This window comes from Phascolarctos cinereus, unplaced genomic scaffold (assembly GCF_003287225.1).
Source record: "Phascolarctos cinereus isolate Bilbo 61053 unplaced genomic scaffold, phaCin_HiC Scaffold_5;HRSCAF=322, whole genome shotgun sequence".
Classification (NCBI taxonomy): Eukaryota; Metazoa; Chordata; class Mammalia; order Diprotodontia; family Phascolarctidae; genus Phascolarctos; species Phascolarctos cinereus.
This window is the reverse complement of record NW_027555958.1, coordinates 316,112,774-316,128,428: the sequence shown is the minus strand read 5'-3', so window position 1 is coordinate 316,128,428 and position 15,655 is coordinate 316,112,774. Positions and strand designations below refer to the sequence as shown.

At 37.2% G+C, this 15,655-nt stretch overlaps 1 protein-coding gene across 4 annotated transcripts in view; it reads left to right on the top strand.

Annotated features, from left to right (window-relative positions):
• The window catches only part of TRIM37 (tripartite motif containing 37), a 114,374-nt gene that overhangs the window by 31,323 nt on the left and 67,396 nt on the right, over window positions 1–15,655 (top strand). For all 4 annotated transcript variants that reach the window (XM_020991856.2, XM_020991858.2, XM_020991854.2 and 1 more), the window contains 2 exons: window positions 10,561–10,628; window positions 11,073–11,197. In XM_020991856.2, the coding sequence (XP_020847515.1) occupies window positions 10,561–10,628; window positions 11,073–11,197 (193 nt within the window). The remainder of the gene's footprint in view (window positions 1–10,560; window positions 10,629–11,072; window positions 11,198–15,655) is intronic.

Below are 15,655 nucleotides of genomic sequence, written 5' to 3'. Positions count from 1 at the left end.
TGGCTGTGTCATACTATTATTTTTGTCCCTGCCACTTACTGTCAAGTTGAGATGATTTCTGATCTACTCTCTGCATCCACATTTCTTTCCTAGCAATAATTGCATTCAACAGATGAGCTTTCATCTAATGTCATCGACTCTAATAACCAACCTATTATTTGAAAATAAGCTTTATTGATGCCCATTGGTTTTATTTCCTAGTCATTTCTGTATATTATCCATCTCCTTACCCCAGTTTCAGGAATTGAGCCCTCTGTTGTGATAAAGAAGAGCAATTAAACATAAACAGTTGATACAATGACTGCCTCACAGTGTGTGTAAAAATCTGCCCTTTACTTCTCTTTCCTGTTGGCAGACAGAGATGTTTCATTTTTGTTCTTCAGGACCAAGACTTGCTATTATAGTTATTTAAAGCTTTTTAGTATTCTTTTTCACTTACATTATTGAGTCATTGTTTACTCTGGCTTATTTTATTTTGTATTACCTCTTCTGAAAACACGCTGGCCTAGAAAGACTTCTCAGCACCCACTGGCCTAGAGAAACCTCTCTCTGCCCCCTTTCTGCCAGAGCATTTCTCTCTAGACTAACATGTTCTTACAATTCTTTTGTGTCATAGGCCCCTTTTTTGTGTCATGAACTCCTTTGGCAGTACAGTGAAACTATACTACCCCTTGTCAGAATAATGTTTTAATATGAATAAAATAAAATATGTAGGATTGCGAAGGAAACTAATTATATCAAAATATTTTTAAAAACAAGTTCATTGACCCCAGGTGAAGAACCCGTGACCTAGAGTCAGCCTGACAACAGTTCAGACCATCTTTCTCTTCTTGCCTATGTTGTTATAATAGCGTCTTAATTGATCTCCCTGCCTAAGGTCTCTATTCCAATCCATCTTCCACAGTGCCACCAAAATGATTTTTCTAAAGTACAGGTCTGACCATGTCACTCTCCTTCTCAGACTCTTGTGGCTCCTTGTTAACTCTGTTATCAAATATAAATGTCTCTGTTTATCATTTAAAGCATTTCACATCCTGCTTCCTTCCTGTTTTACCAGTCTTCTTATACAGTGTTCTCTTCAACTTACTTTGCAGTCTGGTACTGTTGACCTACTTCTTGTTCCTCTTGCAAGACACGTGATCTTCTGCCTCACACCTGAAATGCTTTCCCTTTCTCCTTTCCTCATCTTAAAATCTTTGGCTTTCTTCAAGATTTTGTTAAGTGCCACCTGGCAGGTGTCTGTTCCTAGTGTCCCCTGAACCCCCTACCTCCCCTGCTGCTATTCTTTTCCCCTCTGAAGTTAACTTGTATGTGCTTCATGGCTTATTCGTAGCTATAAGTGAACATGTTTTTTCCCATTAGAATGTAAGCCTCTTGAAGGTAGAGAATGTTTTTTGCTTTTTCTTTGCAAAACCTGACACTTGGCACATAATAAATTCTTTTAGCTACATCATCCTGGAGAAGTAATTTAACCTCTCTTGGTCTTATTTTCTTTTTTAAAATAAAAATAACCATAGCACCTATTTCCCAGAGTTGTGAGGATCAAAGAAGATAATATATGTTAAGTGCTTTGTAGACCTTATAATGATATATAAATGTTAGCTTTGATGAAAGAGACAGTTTAAAAGGAAAGTGTGAAGACTTGTGTGAACTGATGCAGAATGAACTGAGCACAGAACCAGAAAAATAACTTTGAAAGACTTGAAAATACTGATCAGTGCAGTGACAAACCAAGATTTTCATTTTGTCAGTTGTATTTTTAAAAGAATTGTTCAATTTTTCTTCTACCTCTCTAATTTGATTTTTTAAAATCCTTCTTGAGCTCTTCCAAGAAGGCTTTTTGGGCTTGAAACCAGTTCATATTTCCCTTTAAGGTTTCAGATGTGGATATATTGACAATACTGTCCTCTTCTAAATTTGTGTTTTGATCTTGCCTGTCACCGTAGTAAGAATCTATGGGCTTTGTTTTTTTATGTTGCTTTTTGCTTGTGGTGTTTGCCTTTTTTCTGGCTTTTAAAGTTGATCTCTGCTTCTGGGGCACAGGGGCTGCTGTCCCACCCTTCTTGTGCTGAGGGCTACGGGCCTGGTTACTGGCTTTGTGTGCTAGAGCCTCAGGTTCTGGCAGCTGGAGGCTATAGAGACTGTAGCTTACCTGGTGCTGAGCTGTAGCTGGTGTGTGCTGAGACCAGGTAGGGTTTTTCTGCATTTCTCACGGGTTGGGGTGTGGTGGTAGAGGTGGTCTGGCCATTGGAGGTCACCTCCTTGCCTGAGGCTGCGCTGGACCACGGATAGGCTCAGCTGCTGGTGGAGAGCTGTCCGCTGCACAATTGATGGTCTCTGAGCTGCTGTCTGCTGTTCCTCTGGCTGTGCCAAGGCGTGTGGGGGGGAGGGACGGGTTGGTGGCGGGGTGGGAGGGTTGCTGGTGTTGGTGCTTGCCCACTCCACTGCCCTGGGTCTCAGGATCTCCCACTGGTTTGCTGAGGTGGGGCTTTCTTCTGGCTTGCTGGGACACCTCCTGTCCTGGTCCCCTTCAGCAACAGGGACCTTTCCCGTTAATTCCCCAAGTCTCATGAGCTAAAAATGACTGTACCCCATCTTTCTGCTGGCTCCACTGTTTGAGGATTTTTCCTGGGGCAGTATTTTCTGTATTTTTTACGGTGAATAAGGGAGAGTGAGAGCAACTTAATGCTTACTCCACCATCTTGGCTTCTGGAAATCTGACAAAGATTTCAGAGGACTGAACATTAAGCATGTTAACCTTTTGACATGGATGTGAGGCATTCAAGATGCAGAATGAGGTATATGATTTTTAGACATGACCAGTGTGGGGATTTGCTTAACTATGAATATTTGTTACAGAGGTTTGATTTTATTTTTCAGGAATGAGGAAGAGGAGGGTGGGGGGGATAGAAAATAAATGCATGTTAAGTGAAAAAAATTAAACTTAATTTAAAAAACAACAGTAATGTTAGAAAAAAATACTACTGTGGATGTTATTTATATAGAGTCTTGCAAGAAGCTAGGGTTTTAAGAAGCTAAGAGAGGTAAGGAAGGAGTACATGCATGAGGGGCCAGCCTGTGTAAGGGTATGGAGGTCATGTTTGAGGAATGCCAAGGAAATCAGTTTGGCTGTAACATAGAGTGCATAAAGGGTAGTAGTATTATGGAATAAACCTGGAAAATAGGATGTAGCCAGATTGTGAAGGACTTCACATTCCAAGCGAAGCAGTTGGTATTTTATCCCGGAACCATTAAAGTTTCTTGAGTGGAGATGTAATGTGGTTAGACTTGCATTTTACAAAGTTCATTTTGGTGGCCTAATGAAGGGTGGATTAAAGAGGGAAGACTGGATACAGGAGATTTTACTAAAAGGCTGCTATAATTGCTTTGGCAAGAGGTGATGAGGCCCTGAATTGGTAGTCCTCAGAGAGGAGAGGAGGGGGTAAAATGTTGTGAAGGTATAATTGAAAAGATTTGGCTCATGATTAGATAGGAATAGGGTGAAAGAGAGGAGAGTCAAGGATAACTCATATATCTTAATATCAATCACTAAACTTTTTATTAAGTGCCTACTGTATGCCAGGCCCTCTGCTAGAACTTAGTATATAAGGATAAAAGCAAAGCAGTCCTTGTTTTTTAGGTGGGGCTAGAAAGGGTTGGGACATAGCATCTCCATTTATAAATATGTTCACAATACATGCAAAATAAGTACAATGTAGTTTAAGGAGAGAAGACTATTAACAGTTGGGGGTCAGGATCAGGGGATCAGGAAAGGCTTCATGTTCTTCAGCCTAGTCTTGAAGAGAATCTATTAGTCTATGCTAAGGAGTGAAAACATTCCAGTGTTGAAGGATGACCACTGCAGAGGCATGGATAAAATGAAAGTCAACATAGCATACAGGATAGAGGACTAGCCTCAAATCTAGGAAAACCTGGTTTTGAGCTTTCCTCTGACCCATACTAGCTAAATGACTCTGGGTAAGTAACTCAGTCTCATATTTCTGGGCAATTCTCTAAGATTTTAACTTGTAGAGGTGCTGATGCATATTGGAAAAAGAGAGTTCTTCCAACAAGGAACTCACAGGTCCAAGTTCCTATCCTATCATTATAATAACAATCATTATCATCATTACTATGATAATTGCTTTTTTATTATATAGGTGAGAGAGAGAGTGTCATGTGTGAGAATATGGCTACATCGTAGAGTATAGGAAGGGAAGTAATCTATAATGAGACTATAAAGGTAGGTTAGGGTTAGGTTGTAAAGGACTTTATAAACAAATAGAGGGATTTATAATTGATCCTAGAGGAAATAGAGAGTCATTAGAGTATACTAAGTAGGGAGGTGATACCTGTGCTTAAGGAAAATTGCTTTGGCAGTTGTTGGTTAGAGAAGGGAGGGACCTGAGGTGGGGAAACCCATTAGAAAGCTATTGAAACAGTACATGTGAGAGGCAATGAGGGCTTGAACTAGAATGGTGACCACATGGATGGAGAAAAGGGAAGGTGTTACCAGTAAGGTTTGTGACCAATTAGGTAAATGGTGTGAGGGAGGATAAGTAGTCAGGGATGACACCAAGGTTGTGAACTTGTGAAGCTGGGTGATTGGAAGGATAGTGGTAACCTTGAGAGAGGGAAAGGAATGGTTCATGGTATGTTTGTATTTTTTATATATATTGGATATCAGATTCTTAGCAGAGATGTTCGATGCAAAGATTTTTTCCCCCAAGTTGACAACTTCCCTTATCCTAGTTACATTAATTTTGTTAGTGCAAAAGCTTTTAATTTCCTATGGTGTTTCCTTTTGATTTGATTGATTATTACTTCATCTGGCACTCTTTTTTTTGTGAAGTTTGTTAGTGAGGCTGGGCCCAGATAAACCTTTTCAGTCTTTACCAGAAAACCTCCCTCTGTGTTCTTCATTGTCATCATTTGTGGTGTAATATTTCATCTGTTGGAAGAAAAACTCTGCACTCTGCAGTTTAACTCAAAATTTGTCAAAAGATAATGTATTAACATACAAGTATTTCTGCTTGGAAAGATTTTCAGAAGACCTTTTCTCCTAAACAACTTACAAGTTACATAATTGTGAAACAAAGACAGAATTCCATAGTAGAGTAAAATGAAGATAAAGTTTCAGTTTAGGATTTTTTTGCTTTGCCAAACAAAAACAGTAACCTTAAATCCTTTCCACCTTTGGAAAAATATCTTCCTGAAATCACTCGCTCTAAGAATTCCCTTTTCAATCTGATCAAAGGTGAACATAGTCTCTGAACAGGGTTAAACAAAAAGATAATTTGACTCTTAGTTTGGTCACCGAAAATAAGACACTTCAAAGAATAAGACTTCAGTAATGTTCTTAATTTTAAGGAATTAAGATTACTCTATCTGGAACTGATAGTGTCCTATTCAAAGAAGACTTACCGGGTCTTTGATTCAGACTGGAATATGATTATAGTGTTATTTCTTAATATTAGTGGTATATGATTCCACATATTACATTCATGTGCCATAGTTTGTTTAGGCCTTTCCTAATCTGTGGGCATCTACTTATTTTCCAGTTCTGTATTATGAAAAATGCTGCTGTAAATGTGAGACTTTTCTATTTTTGGCTTCTGTGGTCAAAGCAGAGCAATCTAGGCTAAAAAGTATAGACATTTTAGTGCGTTTCTTAGCATAACTCAAATTGCTTTTTAAAATAGTTGGACCAGTAGGGTATAAGTGCGTCTGCTTTTCCACAATTTCTCTAACTTTGACTATTTCCATCTTTTGTGGTCTTTGCCAGGTTAACCTGAGTTAATATGATTTGCATTTTTCTATTATTAGTGATGTGGGGCATTGTTTCTTTTAGTTATTAATAGCATTTTTATTTATTTATGTATTTGTTTAAAAAATTTTTTTATTAATTTATTTTGATTTATCAACAATCACTTCCATATGCTTTTGAGTTGAAAATTTTTCTCCCCCTTCCTCCCCCCCACTCTCCCCAAGACGGCGCACAATCTGATATAGGCTTTACATTTACATACCCATTAAACATATCTTCACATTAGTGAAGTTGTTAGTAAAAATTAAAATCAATAGGAAGAACCATCAGAAAGATGAAACAAAACTCAACAGAAGATAAAAATAAGTGATAGCGATTTGACTTCCGTAGATCTTGCTTTGGATGTGGACAGCATTTTCCATCCCGAGGCCTCTGGAGATGTCTTAGATCCTTGTAATGCTGAGAACGGTTCAGTTTAACAATATTAGTCATTGCATAACGTGGCTGTTATTGTGTACAAAGTTCTCTTGGTTCTGCTCACTTCACTCAGCATCAGACCATATAAGTCTTTCCATGTTTTTCTGAAGTCAGCCTGTTCATCATTTCTTATAGCACAAAAGTATTCCATTACATTCATATACCACAACTTGCTCAGCCATTCCCCAATTGATGGGTATCCTCTCAATTTCCAGTTCTTTGCCACCACAAAAAGAGCTGCTATGAATATTTTTGTACATGTGGGTCCTTTTCCCATTTGTTTCATCTCTTTGGGATATAGTCCTAGAAGTGCTAATTAAAAGCATTTTTAAAAGAACAGCTCGTATCATTTGACTGTTCTTCATTGGGGAATGAATGGTTCATGATATGTTGGTATTTTTTATGTATCTTGGATATCAGATACTTCTCAGATATGTTTGATGCAAAGATTTTTTCCCCAAGTCAGCAGCTTTGCTTATTCTAGGTATATTAAATTTTTTTTTGTGCAGAAGCTTTTAAATTTCCTGGAGTTGAAATTGTCTAAATTGTCTATTTTACTTCACACATTTATTCATTCATTCATTCATTCATTCATTTATTTGTTTGTTTTTTGCTTTTGGATGAGGCATTCAGAGTTAAGTAACTTGCCCAGGGTCACATAGCTAGTGTCAAGTGTCTAAGGCCAGATTTGAGCTTGGGTCCTCTTGACTCCAAGGCCAGAGCTCTATCCACTGTGCCACCTAGCTGCCCCTTGTAATTATTTCTAATTTCCTTTTATTAAATTGAAATTACCTCTTATTTTTATGTTAAAGTTATTTGAAGTTGGCTCCACCAAGTCTTGGGTTGATGAAAATCTTATGGTAAAAAGTCCTAAAAGGAGGTTTAGTTTGTATTATTAAGAGATTGTAAATGTCAAGAATCTAATGGATGAAACTAAATTCTAGATCTATATTATTAGGGCAGACCAGAGGGAATGAACAAGGTGAAAAGTTCAAGTCTAGTCAAGGTCAAACAAAACAGACAGAAGTAGAATTCATGTATGTAAATGGGTTTTAAAATGAACATGAGACAATAGCAATCAGGGAACTAAGTTTAAAATACATAGGATTATAGATTTTGAGTTGGAAGGGATCTTATAGGCTATTGAATCCACTTTCCTCATTTTGCAGGTGAGGCAGAGAGAGGTTAAGTAATATGCCCAGGATCACATAGCAATTAAGTGTCTGAGATGAGATTTGAATCCTAATTCTCCTGACTCTTAATGGCAGTGCCATATCTACGATACCATGCTGGATATCTCATTGTCCAGTATGGGCAGTTGGGTCCACACAACATCATCAGGTCATGAGATAGGCAATGCCAACCCTCTGCTTGGGTTTTTTTATTGGTGCATTTAATTTTGACACATCAATCACACTCCAATATTCCTTACTTCCATTCCCCATAAAGACCTTTTTATTAAAAAAACATGCTAAGCAAAACTGTTTAATGTGGCATTTGCAACTGATAGCGTATCTAACTTCCTGCCCTTGTAGTTTACCATTTGCATCTAGAACTAACATTGGTCATTATATTTTAAATGAATTCTATTTTTGTGTATATTTATCCTTGGAGTCTGTCTTTTAACTTTATATTAGTTCGTATTAGTCTTCTAAGCTTCTTTCAAGATTTAATATTTATCATTCTTTACATTTATTTACCATGCTCTGTTCAGCTACTCAGTTGTTTGTCACAGAGTTAGATTACAGCTGTTTGTTACTATAAATACTGCTGTTATGAATATTTTGGTGGTTCTGTTTTTAATCAGTCTTCTTGATGGATAAGATATGGTAGAAAGTGTGCTGCTTTCCAAAGTGGAGCAGAGTTTCACAGATGTATGTAGCTGGTGATCCCAAAAGAGACAAAAAAGTTCTCATGTGACCTCTCCTATTCTAAAAGTAGCTAAACCCTGATTGTATCAAAACTTCATTCTTGGCATTGGTCCAGTTTTTTTTTTCACTTTTGTTTAAAAGGAAAAAAAGAGTTCCATGATACCCCTGTATGCCTACACCTTAGGCATTTACAGGTCCAATTTTTAGTCTTCAAATAAGATGTTCTGCTTTTGCTGTCCCTCAGATAAAATAGGTTACAGCATTTTGTCTCTTTTGATGGGAACTTAACTGAATAAAGACTCCCCCAGCTTGGCAGTTGGAAATCCTAGTTCCACTCGAATGTTAGCTTTCGATTTCTTTTTGCTGTCGTTACCTAAGTGTTAAAAAGAGTAATAGTGGGTGAGGAAGAGAAATTAGCATTCTTAGGTATCTTAAGCTTTTCCTCCTTTCTTTTCTGGCAATATTTCCCTTATCCGCCATTAAGTTCAATACAGACCAATCTGTATAGCTTGTGTGTAGTTTTAGCATCAGGCATTTCAAGATACAAATTTGAAATAAATCACATTGACACAATTTTAAATCATTAAACAGTTCTACTTAGGAATCCCCTCTGAAACAGAGTTGAAGATTAGCTTAATGGAAGTACTTTTTCTCTGTTACCAATCTCTTTGCTCTCATCTCCATCTGCCTCAGCATTACCTCTGTTATCTCTTATTCTATCCATCCTTCCCTCATAACTTCAGGAATTCTGTTATTAATAAACTGCCTTTTATATTAGCCCTCTTCTCTCCTCCAGTCTTTTTTCAATCACAGAAATCTTGCTGTCCTATAAGACCTTGCATCCCTGCTCTCTCAAGTGTTTCTCTCATGCTTCCAACACATCTGTTATAAGCTTTCTTTTTTGTCGTCAGGTCTCCTACACCATCCTCTTTCTCTTCTACCTCAGTAGAGAACCTTAGTGAGAACATTGAGACCATCCCTTGTGAGCCCTCTTTTCTTCCCATTTCTAAATTCAGATCCCCTTAACATTATCCTTAGAGACTAGAGCAAAGGAGAAGAGAATGAGGGAAGAGGTGGTTTTTCTCTTGCCAAGGTGAACTATTCTACTTGTCCTCTTGATCCAAATCCTTTCTCTTCCAGCAGCTTGCTCCCTTGAACAGCACCCTCCTCCCCCTTTAATAATTTTCCATTATACTCTTTATCCACTAACTCATTTCCTACTGCTTATAAACAAACTCAGATCTCCTACTTAAAAAAAAAAGAAAACAACCCTTACTTGACCCTTCCATCTGCTCAAGCTATCTATACATACTTCTCTTTTCCCAGCCGCATTCCTGGAAAAAGCTGTCTATTTGTGTTGCCTCCATTTCCTTATTTTCTATTCATTTTTCTGCCCCTTCCATTCTGGCTTCTTATTTAATCATCCAGATGAAAGTAGGGGCAGGAGTTTTTAGCAGGAGTTTTTAACCTGGGTTTCATAAACTTAAAAAAAAATATTTTAACTGTATTTCAATGTAATTAGTTTCCTTTGTAATCCTATGTACTTTATGTATTTACAAATATTCTGAGAAGGTATCCATAGGTTTCACCAGACTTCCAAAGGGGTCTATAACACACAAAAAAGGTTGAGAACCCATACTCTTAGGGTTACCAACAACTTCTTAGCTGCTAAATGCAATGGCCCTTTCTCAGTCTTCATCCTTCTTGATCTTCCAGCAGTGTTTTAGACTGTTGACTACCCTACCCTAGCATAACTCTTTGTACATGGTATCTTAGTCTGAATATAGATTGTACCTTTTCTCCAAATCTGACTTTAATTGAGTGTATAAGCAATATTATTTTTTTGTGCATATTTACAAATTTCCTTTCCTTTCAGATTGGTACCTCTGAGACTGATAAGTCTCATTGATAAATTGTGTGACAAGGGTAAATCCTTTAATCCTCTTTGAACCTCAGCTTCCTCATCTATGAAATGAGATAATGATAATTTTTATCTCTAAGTTTTAAGGATCAAATGAGATAATGTATGTAAAGTGCTTTGCAAACTTTAAAGTGCTGTGCTAATGTTTGCTATTGCTATAACTTCATTTTATTTTATTTTATTATTTTTTTAGTATAACTTCATTTTAGGAGTATCATCTGTATTAAGAAGATCATATTTAATGCTAATGACAACAGGTACTCAAAAATATTTATTGGTTTGAAATAAATTTCCCAGAATTAAATTGTATTGAGCCTAAAAGTTGTGTTGATAGCTCCTAAAGTTGTTAGGATATTGTGTGATATAGCTTTAATTTAGAATTTGAATTTCCTTGAGATACTTTTTATGTCAAGAATTTCTGAACAAAATGAAGAATAAGTACAGTTTTTATTGAAAATTATAAGACTTCATTTTCACGTGATAATGAGGATAAGTATTTTTTTTTGTTTTTATTTTTCAAACAGGTCAGAAGACATCTCTGACACAAGAAACAGAACTTTTGGAATCTCTACTCCAAGAGGTAGAACATCAGGTAATTAATATATGGTATATTAAATATTGGAAACTAGATGAATTCTTTATTTTTTGTGCTAAGTATGGAATCAGGCTTTTAACTTAAAGGTTCTAAGTCAGTATATATGACCTTGTTAATATGCACAATCAAGTCAGTGTGTATGTGGAAAATGCATTTAACTTGACATACTGGTTTTCTGGTAGTGACTGTTTGCCTTATTCTAATGTTTTTAAGAATTCTAATCAACCAGGGAATTTGTTTAAATGACTTTTTGGTGTGTTTAATATGTTATTAGCTTGGATGTCTGCCTTAAGTTTACTTTAAAGCATTTTACTTTTGTTCCAGTTTCCTTAACTATAAAATAGGGATCATTCCTGTTTTTATTACCTAATTAGAGATTGATTAAATAATGCTTTTTGTTTACTCTGATTTCTGATTTTTAAAAAATTGTCTTTCCTACAGCTACGTTCATGTAGTAAGAGTGAATTAATCTCTAAAAGCTCAGAGATCCTCATGATGTTTCAGCAGGTTCATAGAAAGCCTATGGCATCCTTTGTTACAACTCCAGTACCACCAGATTTTACAAGGTATGGCATAAATTCTGAATCTCCTTGACTTTATAAGTTTCATTTCAAATGTTAGTTTTTAATTTAAAAGCTTCCAATTGATTTTCTTAATCAGTCCTAACTTGCTTAATATTTCATTGTGACATGACCAATGTAATGTTCTTATAAAGATGCTCAGGTTTTTCTTCTAAAAACAACTTGGAAGGCTTAATCAAGATTTAGCCTGCAAATTAAGTTGATACTAACTAAAGGGACATCCCTTTCTCTGGTGCTTTAATCAGAAGAAGTAATGTTATTTGATCATTCTTCATCAGAATGCTTTCATCTGCCTTGTCACAGTGTTTGTTATCTGTTTTTTCTTAGCAGAGCAACTCATATGAACTACTGAAGAAAGTAGTTTTATTAACACCATCTCTCAAATGAGATGTGCCACATCTTTGGCAAAATCTTGGCCTAGCCTTCTGTGTAGGTCACTGAATAACATTTGTATTTAGGCGTTTCTGTAATTGAAGTCATAATACCTCAGATAAAATTTTTTCTCCAGGTTAGATATGAAGATAATCCAGGGAACATTATCTAGTTTTCTCTCAATTGTATATAATAAGCCCTTGTTCGTTATGGATGCATTTCTGAGAGCCATGATGAACAATGAAACGTAAGTAGTACAGTAATACCCAGGATGTATTTCAGTCTGAGTTGTTAAAGAAGGAGCTGTTTTCAGTATATTCAATTAGCAAAATAACCTGGACACTTTAGCGGAGCTAGATACTGGCAGCAGTTAAGCAAATTCGATTTCCTAAAGAATTTCACCAACATTTTAAAGCTATCCTACAATGATATGGTGGTTAGCCAGGTCAAATTAGATGATATCTTCTGTGACCCATTCTCTTCAGACAATTAAGAAATCTGTTATCAAATTTTTAGAATATATGTATATTTTCGGGGCAGCTAGGTGGCATAGTGGATAGAACACCTGCCCTGTATTCAGGAAGACCTGAGTTCAAATCCAGCCTCAGACACATAACACTTACTAGCTGTGTGACCCTGGGCAAGTCACTTAACCCCATTGCCTAGCCAAAAAAAAAAATGATGATAATAATAATAATAATAATAATAATAATAATAATAATAATATAATATATATATTTTTTTCAATGCAAAAATCAGACTTCTTTGTCTTCTACCACTCCCCTCCCCCTGTTTGAGAAAGAAAGAGAAACAAAACCCCTATTACAAATATGTATAATCAACCAAAACAAATTTCTGTATTGGCTGTGTTGAAAAAAACGCATGTCTCATTCTGCCTGCTAAGTTTTTCACCTGTCTGCTAGGAACCATGGGTAGCATGTTTCATCATTATTTTTTAGGAATTGTGGTTGATCATTACTTTGATCAGAGTTCCTAATTTTTTCAAAGTTTTTTTAGCTTTGCCATGTTGTTGTCATTGTATAAATTATTCTACTGGTTCTGTTCACTTCACCTCGTATCAAATTCATGCAGGATCTACCAAGTTTCTCTTAAATGATCCTCTTCATTACTTTGTATAGCAAAATGGTATTCTGTTACATTTATATACCTTCACGTGTTTAACTATTCCATAATTTTTAGACCCTCCTCTCAAGATTTCTTTGCCACCTGAAAATGAGCTATAAATACTTAGAATTGTTTTAATTCTTTAATCTATCCTTCCTTTCATTTTTTCTTCTTCTCTTCCCTATTATTTTTCTCCTGAGATAAGTGTGTTTCTGTACACAATTCTGTGTGTATATCATTCCTGTGTTTGAACTTTAAAGTTTCTAAACTGCTTAGATCTTTTCATCAAGAATGCTTAGAAGTCCACTATATTGGTCCATTTTTTTCCCTTTTAGGGTTTAGGATTATACTGTCTTTTTCCGGATAAGTTATTGGCTACACAGACACAGGCAGACAGACAGACAGACACACACACACACACACTCCCCTTTGCTTTCTGGAATATTGTATTCCAAGCTTTCTACTCCTTTGTAGTTGATGACTTCTAAATTGTGTGTTCTCCTGACTGGCTCCTCAATACTTGAATTTCTTCTTTCTAACCGATTGCAGGATTTTAAAATTGTCTCAGAAGCTCTGGATTTTGGCTATAATTGTTCCTTCACGTTTTCTTTCTTTCTTCCTTTCTTCTTTCTTTCTTTCTTTCTTTCTTTCTTTCTTTCTTTCTTTCTTTCTTTTTTCTTTCTTTCTTTCTTTCTTTCTTTCTTTCTTTCTTTCTTTCGTGGTAACTGATTTGATTCTTTGTTACCACATTATCCTCTGGTTCTTAGAGTTCTGGGCAGATTTCTTTTAAGATTTCTTGTTTAGGTTCTCTTTTTGGTCATGGCTTTAAGGTAGTTGATTGATTCTTAAATTTTCTTTCTCCTTGATCTGTTTTCTAGGGTTTTTGCTTTGAGAGAAATATATTTTCTTCTATTTTTTTTTCAGTCTTTTTACTTTGTTTTATTGTTTCCATTAGCTTTTTTGGCTGCTTGTAGTACTGTTGACTCATTGAGTTTACATTACATTAAAACCCCCACAAAGAATGGCAAGGTTGACCAAGGTGGGAGCTCGGAGGTTGGAGCAGGGACAAAGGCAGAGAACTCACCAGAGGAGGGGAGGTCAGACTTTGGAGAAATAAAGGCGTCTGGTCCATTCCTGCTGGAACCAGAGAGTCCAGTGGCCCAGTTCCATATCCAATCCCAAACAGAAGTTTAATTTCAAAGGGAGGGAAACAGCTTGCAAGCAAGGATGGAAATCAGACACATGTGCCAGGGCCCACCCCAGTGGAAAGATCTCTCTACTTATACCAGTGGCTAGGCAGTGAGCTGGAACCCTGACAATGAGGGGTAACAGCAACAATGAGACAAGTTTGATTGATAGCAGGATTTATGACTAGACTGCAGGTCCGAGCTCAGGAAATACCTGGTACTGGTCAAAGCAGTACAATAATTATGTGAAACAATTTTGAGATTTTGCTGTGGCTAAGATCATCCAAAGGGTGAACACAAAGGATTGTTGTTGCGCTAAGCTCAGGGCATAGCTTGCTTGCTGGGTCTTAGCTCTGGAGAGCAGAGTATCTTCTAATATCTTGACAGACTGCACAGTCAGTGGTTCTTATCATTGCATTTCTCCTCTCTGTGGTATCTTTTTTTTAAAAATTTTTTTCTATTCATAGCCCCTTTATTTTTAAAAATTCATTTATTTTTAGCTTTCAACATTCACTTCCACAAGATTTTGAGCTCCAATTTTTCTCCCCATCTCTCCCCTCCCCCTGCCCCAAGATGGCATGCATTCTGTATTCCCCTTCCCCCAACCTGTCCTCCATATCATACACACCCCTGCCCCCCACCCCTCCCCTCCTGCCCCTCTTCTCTTATTTCCTTCTCCTATTTTACTGTAGGGTAGGATAGATTTCTATACCCCATTGCCTGTATATCTTATTTCCCAGTTGCATGTAGAAACAATTTTTAACATTCATTTTTAAAACCTTGAGTTCCAAATTCTCTCCCTCCCTCCCCACCCACCCTCATTGAGAGGGCAAGCAGTTCGATATAGGTTATACATGTGTAGTACATATGAGAGAGAATACAACTGTTCAGGCTGTCTTGTTCTGTAAATTTGTTTCACTCTGTCTTTTTGTGGGTTCTTTTGCTTTAGAATTTGTTTAGAGCCATTTTTTACAGGTATTTGGAGGGGTTTGGGTGAGAGCTTAGGCAAGTCACTGCTTTTACTTTGCCATCTTGGCTCCGCTCCCCCAATTCATATTTTTCTTGGAGGCTTTGGATGTAGGAGCTTTGACTTTTGTTATTGTCTTCTGGTTGTATGTTTTGATCTTCTTTGTCACCAAAGTAAGATTCTATAGTCTGAATTTTTTTTGTGCTGTTTGCTCATGTTCCCAGCGAATTATTTAACTTTTTAACTCTTTGTTAAGGTAGGGCTCTGCTTCTAGTGTGGAGGGTGTACTGTCCCAAGCTTCAGGAGTTTGGTGCAGCTGTTTTCAGAGATACTTCTAGGCACCTGTAAATTTTCAGTTCTTCCAAGGTGGTATGATCAAAGGCGAGGTGTTTACTCCTTTCTTGGCCTGTGCTCTAGTCTGTGAGTGACTATAAGCACTCTTTTCTGTCTTTGAACTGTGAGGAGGATTCTCTCTGCACTGCCACCATAAGCTCCACCACACCCAACACTTCTCCTTGCCCCAGGACCACCACCCAGGACTGTGACCCAGATCCAGGCACAGGCAAAGCAAGGGAATCCCATCTCGGCACCAACAAAGAGATCCCTTCAATTCCCCTCTGATCAGCTGCTTGATCCCCCCACTGTCTGTGGGCCTAGAGCTCTGGAAGCAGCTGCTGCTGCTGCCACCATTTCAGGGCTGGGGCCAGGGCCAGACCAGGTTCCTCTCTCACCCAGGTCTGACAGACCTTTCCTATTGACCTTTTAAGTTGTCTTTGGTGTTTGTAGATTGAG